At 34.1% G+C, this 11,895-nt stretch overlaps 1 protein-coding gene across 3 annotated transcripts; it reads right to left on the bottom strand.

Annotated features, from left to right (window-relative positions):
- Window positions 1-1,196: 1,196 nt before the first annotated feature.
- On the bottom strand, window positions 1,197-11,510 carry LOC105334792 (aquaporin-8). 3 transcript variants are annotated; one of them, XM_066067470.1, is made up of 9 exons: window positions 11,201-11,510; window positions 10,182-10,308; window positions 9,366-9,577; window positions 8,938-9,111; window positions 7,631-8,838; window positions 3,448-3,574; window positions 2,146-2,357; window positions 1,595-1,786; window positions 1,197-1,496 (listed from the first exon to the last, which is right to left on the bottom strand). In XM_066067470.1, the coding sequence occupies exons 5-9, from the start codon at window positions 7,837-7,839 to the stop codon at window positions 1,448-1,450; spliced, it is 789 nt and encodes a 262-aa protein (XP_065923542.1). In that variant the 5' UTR covers window positions 7,840-8,838; window positions 8,938-9,111; window positions 9,366-9,577; window positions 10,182-10,308; window positions 11,201-11,510; the 3' UTR covers window positions 1,197-1,447. The 3 variants fall into 3 exon arrangements, with proteins under 3 accessions (XP_065923542.1, XP_065923543.1, XP_065923544.1); XM_066067471.1 differs by lacking the exons at window positions 3,448-3,574; window positions 7,631-8,838; window positions 8,938-9,111; window positions 9,366-9,577 and having other exon boundaries at window positions 11,201-11,506; XM_066067472.1 differs by lacking the exons at window positions 1,197-1,496; window positions 1,595-1,786; window positions 2,146-2,357; window positions 3,448-3,574 and having other exon boundaries at window positions 8,558-8,838; window positions 11,201-11,499.
- Between the last annotated feature and the right edge of the window lie 385 nt (window positions 11,511-11,895).

Genomic DNA, 11,895 nt, shown 5'->3' with positions numbered 1-11,895 from the left:
TTTCTTTAAAGATTATAAATATTTTTATCTGTATATTAAGTATTGTGTTTAATTTTATACATTATATCAAGAAACATAGTAAAAAGGTATAGATACAGTGTATTTACCGAATGCGCAAAAAAGACAATGAAAACTTTAGTCGGCCACATTTACTTAAAGTTGTTATGTTTGTTGAAGTAAGGTTCATAATTTAAGCTACTAAACAACTTAGACAGACAATGGAGATGTGATTTAGCAATGAAATAAACATATAGTGATCGCGATTTATTTTAATCTTAAAATGTTGATAAAAAATATACTGATATATATGTTTCATCATCAGACTATTTAATATGAAAAGTGCATGATACTGGGTCGAAGTCCAGTTCGAAGTCTATTTTCTTCAAAATTATTCGTGTAGATTACACCTAAAACTGTAAAAGATTCAATTAATCATTGGAGCCCAGTATAATGGCATTGGAAAACTTGATTGATGAGTTTGGATCATATCCAGATAGATTAAGTTTTATCAAATTTACGTTTAATCCAGAAAATATTGAAATCTGAAAAAGCAGGACAATAACAAAATTTAGAGATTTTCCTGTTTCTTGTGACCTTCCAAAATTTTGAAACAATTCTGTTTAAGAATTATTTCATAAAATTTGAAGTGAAATATGTTTTTAATGATGTGAAGTACACGGTAATTTTTCAATAAACCTAGAGAAAGATCTGATTATCTTTTATTAGAAATAATGAAAATAATAAAACCGTCCGCTATTTTGTCTGCTATGCTGAAGTTATTTGGTAAGTTACATTCACTAAGATTTTTGGGAATCGTTTTGGTTAATCATCCTTTGGTTCTTGTAACACATTTTTTGTAGAACGTTATTTGATAAATCTTCTTAATGAAATCCAAAATTTAGTGATCTAATTATTAGTGTTTAATATCCTTTCATATGAAACTTAAATAAATCATCAGGGAAAGCGTCAATACTTGCGCTTTTTTCACTTTAATCCAAAAAAAGCAGCAATAATTTAAGTTTTTCTGTTAATAACACCTTATTTCTAGACTTTTATTGTTATAATTTTATCTGACTTGGATCCATTGAAATCAATAGTAGGATTTCACAAATCATTATTTAAAAAATTGTTGTCAATTTCAATAAATTAACATGTGGGTAACTATAACTACAATACAATGACATAACAATGTGATTTGCACGATTTTATTCATCTCACTGATATAAAAGCTCCTACATGCATTTATACACTTCGATATTTTTGGAATACTACTTTACAAATTCGTTGATTTAAGAAATTGTTTAACTTTCATGTTTCTTGAGCTTCCGTTGTAATAAAATGATGACATGAAAATGTGTAATCAAGTTTGTAAATTGTATCAAAGCAGCAAATTTTTAATTATAATAATGATGAACCTGCAGATAAAACGTTTAGATGCAGTCTCCTTTCATGGTCTATGCAAATGAATCCTCCGCTCTACAGATGCTAGCACAAACCTTAATTTTATAATAATAGCATGTTATTATATAATATTTTTCTTTCAAATTTTAAAAATTGATACTTTATTTTTCATTAAGGCTAAGACAAACTTTACCTATAAATCAGAGCGGCAAAAAGGGCCCCAGCAATAGGTCCTACCCAGTATATATAATGGTATTCCCAACCATCATACAAGACATGTTTCTGATTAAATATATCAACATCAATCCAGCATTTATACACAGTAACTGCTACAGTTGGACCGAAACTTCTTGCAGGATTCATGGATCCACCAGTCAGATTTGACCTGAATTTAAAATAGAAGTTATTTTATTTTACTAATACAGGCGAACTTCTCCTATGGCTTTTATAATATAATAATGTTTTTGAGTTGGCAAATAAAAACCTATGGTACAATTTTGTTGTTTCTTATGTAGGACCAAACAAAGACAACACTTGAAGAACACAAAACAAACTGTCTAACACGTTTGTAGGTTTAAACTATTAAAGAGTAATTTAAATAAATTTTTTTTTAATTTAGAACGAACACATGGTATAAAATTTTAAGATGAGTAATAAAGCTTTATTAATATAAGCACAAAACTTTAAAGTTATAATTATTAGAGTCAGAACATTCCATTTCTTAATAATAATTAATTAATTTACCCAGCAGCAGAACATACAGCTACAGTCAAACCAACAGACAATGGAGCGAGCTTACTCTTCTTATCGACCAAGGAATGTAGAAATGTTAACACGATGATGAACGTGAGTAAGGCCTCTGTCATTACTCCCCATCCAGGTTTTACGTTCTTGTAATCTTTGAGAAAAGTAGATCCACCAACCATTGCCTTGTACATTTCTTCTGGGTAAACGGCCTGCACCGTGAATTGAGTAATGTTGATTTACTGGCCGTATTTCAACAGGTTTCAAATATTGAAAATAGTATACTGGGACTTCTTGATTCAAATTTACCCCTATAGCTAGTTCACCATTTATCAAAGTCTTAAAGGTACATAAAATTGATATGTTATTGTTTTGAGGTGTTAATTTAAGACAAATTCCTCATACATTAATATGGTTCATTTGCACTCAATGGCAGTATAAGAAGTGGCACTAATTTTGTAATTCAGTCAAGTCAGTCAATCATTTTCTGATTTCAAATGAGAAAAAAAGAGAGAAGCTATGAACAAACATTTATTTTTCATTTTTTTTTCATTTATTACGGGTAAAGTGGTACAATTTCTACCAAGGTTTATTTCAAAACAAAACCTGTGTAATATATAACCAATTGACATACAGAAGAATTGAGACACGTTTTATCAATCCGATTATAATAAAATTATTTCAAAGGTTTCGCTACAATAAAAAAACCGTTTTATATATATAAAAAAATAATCATTGAACATTGTTTTCTGGAAAGACTTTTTAGCATTTTATGCATGTGTAATGCGGTGACGTTTTGTCAAATGCATTGACGTCATCAGTGTGCACGTGTTTTTATGGCAAAGCGACAACAGAAGGGACAACTCTATATATTTGTTCGATAAATTTAAACAGCAGATTAAATAGAATTAATATCTTATATTAATATTATATTATTGTCAGATTCCTCTTTCTCTCTTCGAAAACACATGACGCGAGATTATTTCGACCGGTACATGTACACCTTTCATTAAAAATGTATCTTTTTAAGACAAATAACTAACTTTTTTTTTTTTGCATGAACATAATTTTCTTGTTTAGCGCTCATTTTTTCTGAAACCATCTGTACAAAAAAAATTAGATAAAAAAAATTCATATTTCTATACAAAGAAAAACAAAGACTGTGGAATGCAGTGAAATGATGATGTTCCCTTGGTGAGGAAATTTTAGGCCCTTATCATATATAGGCAATTGACGATAACTGGCTCGAGTTTTGTTATGTTTTGCTGTAGAGTTTTTCGTTACTTATTCAGTTATACTTACCCGTGTAAAAGCCGCTCCAAGCATGCCACCGAGTATCTGGGCAAAGAAGTAACAAACCGCCAGAGGAATTGACAGTGCTCCCGCTACTGTGCAGCCAAGTGTAATGGCGGGGTTAAAATGACCCCCGCTGTCAAAAGTCACGTAAAGAAAATCAATGCATTGATGATATACCAGCACATTCATGACTCAAATATACTTTGAACCATACACAGCAATCTAATGCTATTAAGCTATTGCAGTGGATATTGAACCAAATCTTTAGTGAAGAGCACCATTTATAAGTGTAGCAACAGTTCATATGTATACTTGACCAACTATGGTCCGTTTTGAGTGCAAATAAAAAGGGAAACCACTAAATTTTTACTCAATCAAAATATGCACTCACATATACATTATCAATAATTGTAAACAATAACAAAAACCTAAATTATATATGAATGTGCATTTACTTCCAATTTATTTTATCTCAATATGACTTTGTGTATTAATTTTAACACTTTTAGCCGGGCTCACCGGGCACATTCCGTAAAACCCCTGTCACACCGGGGCTACGTCCTCACGGCGATCCCGCTGCGTCCTTAATTTGAACATGCACAAAGTACGCGCCGTGGCTCGGCGTTCTGATAAACACGCCGTAGAAGCGTAGTGAGATCGCCGTGACAGCGCCGTAAGATCTCCAACAGCGCCATGAGAGCTCCGTCGGTGCGCTCAAGGAACGCAGCTAATCGCAGTGTAGACGCAGTGATAAGTCAATAGCGCTTGCACGGAGATCTCACTGAGTTTTGGGATCTCACTGCGTCTCTATCGCGCGCTCACTGCGCATCCACTACTTTTGAACAAGTTGTTTTCCATTTGGCTGCGTTCACACAGCGACCCCAAAGAGCTGTTGCTGCGTTCATCGCGCTCTCGTGACGTTTCTTCTGCGTTCATACCGCGCTCCCACGGCGTTTCTAGTGCGTTGCCATTAAGGCCACGAAAACTCGAAAAATGGCTGTTGTACAATAGCAAGCGATGTAATAATTATCAAACTGGATGTAGATGACTATATGAAAAGTAGCATTTGTTAATATTCTAAGACCTATCAATGGACGTAGATGGAATTCATGCCATTTGGTTCTGTTTTTTTCAAATCCTTTTTAATGTTTTTTAACAACTAATGACGGATCTTTTTTGTAGACCTGACTACTAAGAGTTTAATCCTAGTCCTTCAAAAATTGTTTAGAAGTAGATATGTTTCAATTACAATGTACCTTTTCATAAAATCAAAACAATGTTGTAATCATTTGTTTACTAGATGTAAATTCTTGTTTATTTCCCATACAATTCTACAAATTAATATTAACCTACCAAGAAGAAAAGAACGTCTTGTGCACACAGTCAGCGCGCAGAGCACGCCATGGACGCGCGGTAAAATCTCCTAGCACGTCATGAGCGCTCGGCGGAGACTCAGCAAGAGCGCAGTTAATCGCCAAGTAGAACTCCGTGGAAACGCAGTTACACGCCGTAGGAGCTCTGTAAGAACGCCTCGGTCGCCGTCAGGACGCCGTGACGACTCCACTTGTAAAATTTTCAAATAAAACTGTACATTTTTTCTGAATTTTCCTTGCGATCCTACGGCGATTCCATGAATTTGATTTATTAAAAAATTGTTTTGATTTTATGAAAAGGTACATTGTAATTGAAACATATCTACTTCTAACCAATTTGCGAAGGACTTGGACAAAACTCTTAGTATTCTAGCTGCAGGACTGTAGCGTCCATCAGAATTTTTTCAGACCGGAAGCTACAGACCTGCAGCTATTAGTAGTCAGGTCTACAAAAAAGATCCGTTATTAGTTGTTAGAAAACATAGAAAAGATGTGAAAACATCAGAACCAAATGGCATGAATTCCATCTACGTTCATTGATAGGTCTTAGCAAATGCTACTTTTTACATAGTCATCTATATCCAGTTTGATAAGCTATTGTACAACAGCCATTGTTCGAGTTTTCATGGTCTTGATGACAACGCACAGAAAACGCCGTGAGAGCGCGGTATAAATGCAAAATAAACGTCACGAGAGCGCGATAAACGCAGCAACAGCTCTTTGGGGTCGCTGTGCGAACGCAGCCAAATGAAAAACAACTTGTTCAAACGCTGTGGATGCGCAGTAAGAGCGCAGTGAGAGTGCGTTAGGGACGCAGTGAGAGCGCGTTAGGGACGCAGTGAGATCCCAAAGGACTTCGTGAGGTCTCCGTGCAAATGCAATTGACTTATCACTGCGTCTACACTGCGGTTAGCTGCGTTCCTTGAGCGCGCCCACGGAGCTCTCGTGGCGCTGTTGGAGATCTGTTGGTGACCTCATTACGCCTCTACGGCATGTGTATCAGAACACAGAGCCACGGCGCGTACTTTGTGCATGTTCAACACTGACGTCGGAAGCAAATTGAAAGTGGGGAAGGGGGGGGGGGCTAGACTAATCCTCAGAAATCTTTACAAGCAAAAAAACCAAAACAAAAAACCTAATTCCCCAAATCATGAAATTCCTAATCCGTAGGGAGGGAGGGGGAAGGGGGGGCTAGTATACCTATGACTCCAAGTTCCCAATATTTCAGTTTTTTCAAGGTTTTAGGAACAATTATGTTTGCTGTGACAAAAAATTGGGGGGGGGGGGGGGCTGAACCCTCTCTGATGCAATGATCCTAATGGTTAGGTTTAACTTTGCAAAAAAAGTGGGGGGGATAAGCCCCCCCTAGCCCCCCCCCCCCCCCGGTTCCGACGCCTATTTTCAAAGTGCGCGCCGTCGCATGGCGTTCTAAAATGTTCAAGGCGATCCCACCGCGACGGACGAAGATGCTGTTGCGTTGGAGACTCTACTGCGTTTACCTTTGCGTTTTACATTATTTAAGGACGCAGCGGGATCGCCGTGAGGACGCAGCTCCGGTGTGACAGGGGTTTAAGCAATGACCAGACTATAGTTTCGGTTCACGATACCGGATGTTGACTGGTAGCAGGACTTTTAGGCACCAAGATGTTTAGGCCCTTAATTGATAAGATGTTTAGGCCCCAAGATGTTTAGGCATATGCCTTAAGATGTTTAGGTACCAACCTTGTTTTTTTATTTGTTTAACATTATTGACTAATTTAATAGACTGATATTGAGATTCATCTCTAACAAATCTTTCATTGTATTTATATAAATTTAAAAATATTTTTTTCTTACTTAATTTTTATTAAATAAAATCTACATTAAAATGTCCATATTATGTGTCTTATTTTTTATTAATCATCAAATTATTTTCAAATTCAGAATCTTAATTTTATTTGATCTTATTTCCACTCAAAGTGTATTTGAATATCGCATAATTTTTATTCAACAAAGATAAAATAATGAGCATTTCTTTACCATGTGTTAAACCACCATTACCATTAATCAAATTGTTCAAACAACATTCAACGGGTGCATTGAAATTGTTGTACCAAACAATGTTTCCGAAATACTTAGCGAAAACTTAAAATTAAATTATTTTTATTTCACACGCAGCTTGTTACTTAATGAACAGAGCAAATTTAAAGACGCTACACCAAAAAATAATAAAAGCGGGATTTAAGATTGCAAACGTCATTTATTTATATGCATTACTATAATATTCAAAAGTAAAATTCTGTAATTGCAGAGAATCGGCGAAACTAAATTAACAAGAAAATGCGCAATTTTTCACATTTCTATCATTTCCTCTGCCTTTCGACGCCTGTTGATAGAGTACGAATCCCACCTGTCAGAAGAGTTAAACTCTAGTACGGGTCAAAGTTCACATTACGTTACTTTAGTCGATGACATGCTTGTTTATGAGTAACACGTCTTAAAAGAGTTCAGATAAACTTGCCTTTAGTCTCGATAAACACTTGGAACAAACTGATCATACATAATATTTTTTATCTATGTATTGCTTTATCGACCATTCGTACTTTTTGTATGAATTTTTGCTATTAAGTATCCGTACATGCATCTTTGAAAGCGACATTTAAACAATAAAATGCTTTCTTTGGTGATTCATTCGGTATATGAAGGAAGCGACATTGCAGAAAAAATACATAACCCGCGTTAGCAGGTTTTGTAAAATTTTTCTGCTATGAATAATGTTTTAAACTGTCATTTTCAATGAAATATGAAGGAAACAAGGAACAAGCTTCGGAGCCTACCTGATATCACCAAAACTTGCTATAAGGAACACCGTGGCGAATCCATACACGAGGATATTAAGGTCAGTAGAACTTGTCATACACACCAAAAATACCAATATCGTGGTACCTATGAACTCCACAAGCATTGGGCGAACATGGGATTTGTAAAACGATGTATAACCAGTCTGATCTGTCGGACTGAGTACTAGTATTTCTGATTCGGACATAGTTTCCTTTGAGGTGTTTTTTATGCTTGTGATATCAAATATGGACAATACCCAGTTACACTGTATAAAGTCTAGTGTACAAATGTGTTCATTTACTTCCTGTTAATAATGATTCATACATTATACGCATGACCTACTGCGTCTCTCACAGTTTTATATATTACATGGGTAGCTTCTTGCTTATAACCGAAGGTTGCTGTACACATAATGAGATACATATCTCTGTATGTTTCTTCCTGTACATTTGTTTACAATTAGCATTAAGCAAGTTATGTAACTAAAGATTTTAAGTTACGTTAACTCAGAATGAAAAAAAAAATATTCCACTGATGTTAATAAAAAACCATCTAGTGTGTGTCGTGATCTTTAATTGTACATGAAGTGTTAATTTTCTCAACATAAAAGAAACGGATTGACACGATACAAGGACATTGTAATACAATGACTTTTACGTAATTAAAGAAAATATGATTCCTTCGACAGACGAATTTAAATATTTTAGTTTGTTTACTTAAAATGGCAGTAATTGATTGGCCTAAGGCCTTTTCTCTATGTAAATCCGCGTTGACACGATTGTTCAAAGTAAATAAAAACTATATCTGATCTGGTCACTTATAAAAATATAAAAGATACTTTTTTAATTGAGGGTCAAAATGACACTTTGATAAAAATATCAATTAAGATTCATGCCTCTAACTACAATACTATGACAAAAATATGACCAGCATGGGTTTTTAATCACACTGTAATAAATGCACTTGTATGTATATTTACATTGTATTACTTTTTGAATGTACAAAAAACATAAATTTTAGCACTTTGTCAAATCTTCACATATCTGGAACTTCTGTTTTTACTGAAAAACTAACGTGAAAAACATTAAAAACAAGCAAGTAAAACTGTTGCAAAGCAGTAAACGTTTAATGAAACTGTAGACCTATGATCCAGTCTCATGGTCTTAGTAATTCAATCCTCCGCTCTACAGATGCCAAAACAAACCTAAATTTTACAAAAATAGCATGTTACTATATAATATTTTTTTTCTTCACCTTTTCAAAACTAATACTTTATATTGAGAAAGGCCATTATGAAATTTACCTGTACGTTAGGGCAGCAATCAATGCCCCAGCAATGGGTCCTACCCAGTATATATAATGGTATTCCCAACAATCATATCGGATTTGATCAATAATCAGTCCGTTGTAAACAGTAAATGCTAATGCCGGACCAAAACTTCTTGCAGGATTCATAGATCCACCAGTCAAACTTACTCTAAATTTAAAATAGGGGTTTATTCAGTTTACTCATAATTACGTATTTCACATAACTAAAATCGTCATAATGTTCCCTCATGTTTCTGTGAATTCGAAACTGAATGTACATTTCATTAAAAAAAATAATAGTAACAACATTAACGACAAAAATAGAAAAAAGTTTTAGGATGAAAAATTCGTTGTTATTAATAGTAGCATATTTAAATTATAATCATATTGTGAAAATATCCTTAAATGAACTTAGAAAATTACCCGGCAAAAGAACACGCAGCTACAGACAAACCAACAGACAAAGGAGCATGCTGACTTTTTTTATCGACCTTAGAGTGAAGGAATGTTAACACAATGATAAACGTTAGTATGGCCTCTGTCATAACTCCCCATCCAGGTTTCACGTCCTCGGTAGGATTGAGAGAAGTTGAGCCACCAACCATTGCCTTGTACATGTCTTCTGGGTAAACGGCCTGCATTGTGAAATACTCGACAGGTTTAAAATATTGGAAAGCTATATCTAAATATAATATTATATGTAAATATTCATAACTATATGACCTTATTAAATTTGGATTCAATATTGATACGTTGTTTTTGAACAGTTGATTTAAGACATCTTCTATATCTTCATGTATTTATTAGTTTTATTTGCAGTCAAAGGCAGTATATGACGTCTAATGGGAATAATACAGTAACGCTAACAAGCAAAATTGTTTTGGATGTTGCTTTTCGGATGAGACTATCCCCTCTTTTCAATTTGCGTCTATGCTTAAAATGCGAAAATGGCACGTTATATTAACTTTATGATGCCATATTTCTCTTTTCAATTTGCGTCTATGCTAAAAATGCGAAAATGGCACGTTATATTAACTTTATGATGTCATATTTCTAAATTGAGTGCATGATGATTAAAAGAAAGTTATGGAAAAACGTCACATACATGCAAATGTACATGAAACAAGAACTGCAATTAAAGGATGTTCACCTTATAGCTAAATTTAGGTCCTTATCAGATATATAGGCAATTTAGAATGGCTGGTTAAATTTTTTTGTGTTTTATTAAGTTATACATACCCGTGTTAAGGCCGCTCCAAGCATGCCTCCGAGTATCTGGGCAAAGAAGTAATAAACTGCCAGTGGAATGGACAGTGCCCCTGCTAATGTGCAGCCAAGTGTAATGGCAGGGTTAAAATGACCCCCGCTGCAAAAAGTGAAATATACATATGCAAAGAAAATCAATGCATAGATGACGCACCAGCTCATTCATAACTAAAATGAGTCTGAATCGGACGTTAACACAGAAATATAATGGATTTATATTATGAAAACATTGCATATTGGAATCTTTAGTAGAGAACACCATTTTTATATAAAGTGTAGCCACAGTTCATTTACTGTAAATTTGGTCTGATTTTATTAGTGCAAATAAAAAGAGAAACAACCAAAGTTATGAAACTTATGAAACGAGGAGTTAAACAAAAAACAAACTCCCTGTTACAATGGATAATTTTTCTTATCTTTATAATAATGATAAAGTCTTTTATTTAGACAGGATAGCACAATTAGTGACAAAGTACTAGTTTACATTGTGGTCCTGTATAAAACATATGTACAACAATAAGTATAAGACACATAGATAAATAATGCAGATAAAATATACACACTCATCAATAAATATATTTGCATTGATTTGATATCATTTATTATATATGTTATCTTATTCTATCATTTATTATTTATGTTATCTTATTCTTATACCATGTTAAGTGGAATCATTATGGCAATCTTAATACACCGTTTTTTACAAGAATGCGCAAAACATGCGCAATGAAAACTAAAATCGACCTCTTTAAATTTAGATTTGTACAATATGTGAACAATATAGTCTTTTTAGATTTATTTCAAAGTTACAAATCTAGTATAAAAACCCAGCAGCTTTCATACTTAAGCAGATGAATAGCTGACACTTAGTCTATTCTGTTAGATTTCAAGATTGTTAGTTAAATTCCATTTTAATTTTTTGGTAGATGCATGTTACATTATAGTGGTATTCCATACACAAATAGAAGTACGTGTATTTTAAGGTAGCTGACCTGATATCGCCAAAACTCGCTATCAGGAACACCGTGGTGAATCCATAGACAAGGTCACTCAAGTATGCAAATCTTTCATGTGTCATACACACCAGAAATACCAGTATCGTGGTACCTATAAACTCCACAATCACAGGACGAACGCGTGATTCGTAAAACGATGTATTCCGAGTCTCGTTTGTCGATATGAATATTTCTGATTCGGACATAGTTTCTTTTCAAGTGTTTCTACGCTTGTGATATCAAATATGGACAATACCCAGTTGCACGACATAAAATCTAGTGTACAAATGTGTTAATTTACTTCCTGTTATAATAATGATTCATACATTGTACACATGACCTACTATATCTCCTATGACTTTTAAATATTGCTTGAAATCGACAATAGCTGCATATATAATGAGATTCAGCTCTCTGTATGTTTTTCTGTATGGTCTTATAAATATTTTACAGGCAGCACTGAGCAAGATGTGTGTCAGTCGCTATTATATGATAAATATGCATGCACTCCTAAATATTCTTTACATAATACCAAAAATATGGTATTACTTTTATTTTCATAGAATGAACAGTAGCAATGTCAACTTAAAAATTTATTAAATAAATTGTTGACCGAATTTTTCGTAGGAAAAATCCGGTTGTTGAAATGAACGGACGGGCAGGCGGACGGCTGCCGAAAGGGGACTTCTTTT

This window comes from Magallana gigas, chromosome 7, assembly GCF_963853765.1.
Source record: "Magallana gigas chromosome 7, xbMagGiga1.1, whole genome shotgun sequence".
Classification (NCBI taxonomy): Eukaryota; Metazoa; Mollusca; class Bivalvia; order Ostreida; family Ostreidae; genus Magallana; species Magallana gigas.
The sequence above is the reverse complement of the archived record's forward strand: the minus strand, read 5'-3'. Positions and strand labels throughout refer to the sequence as shown.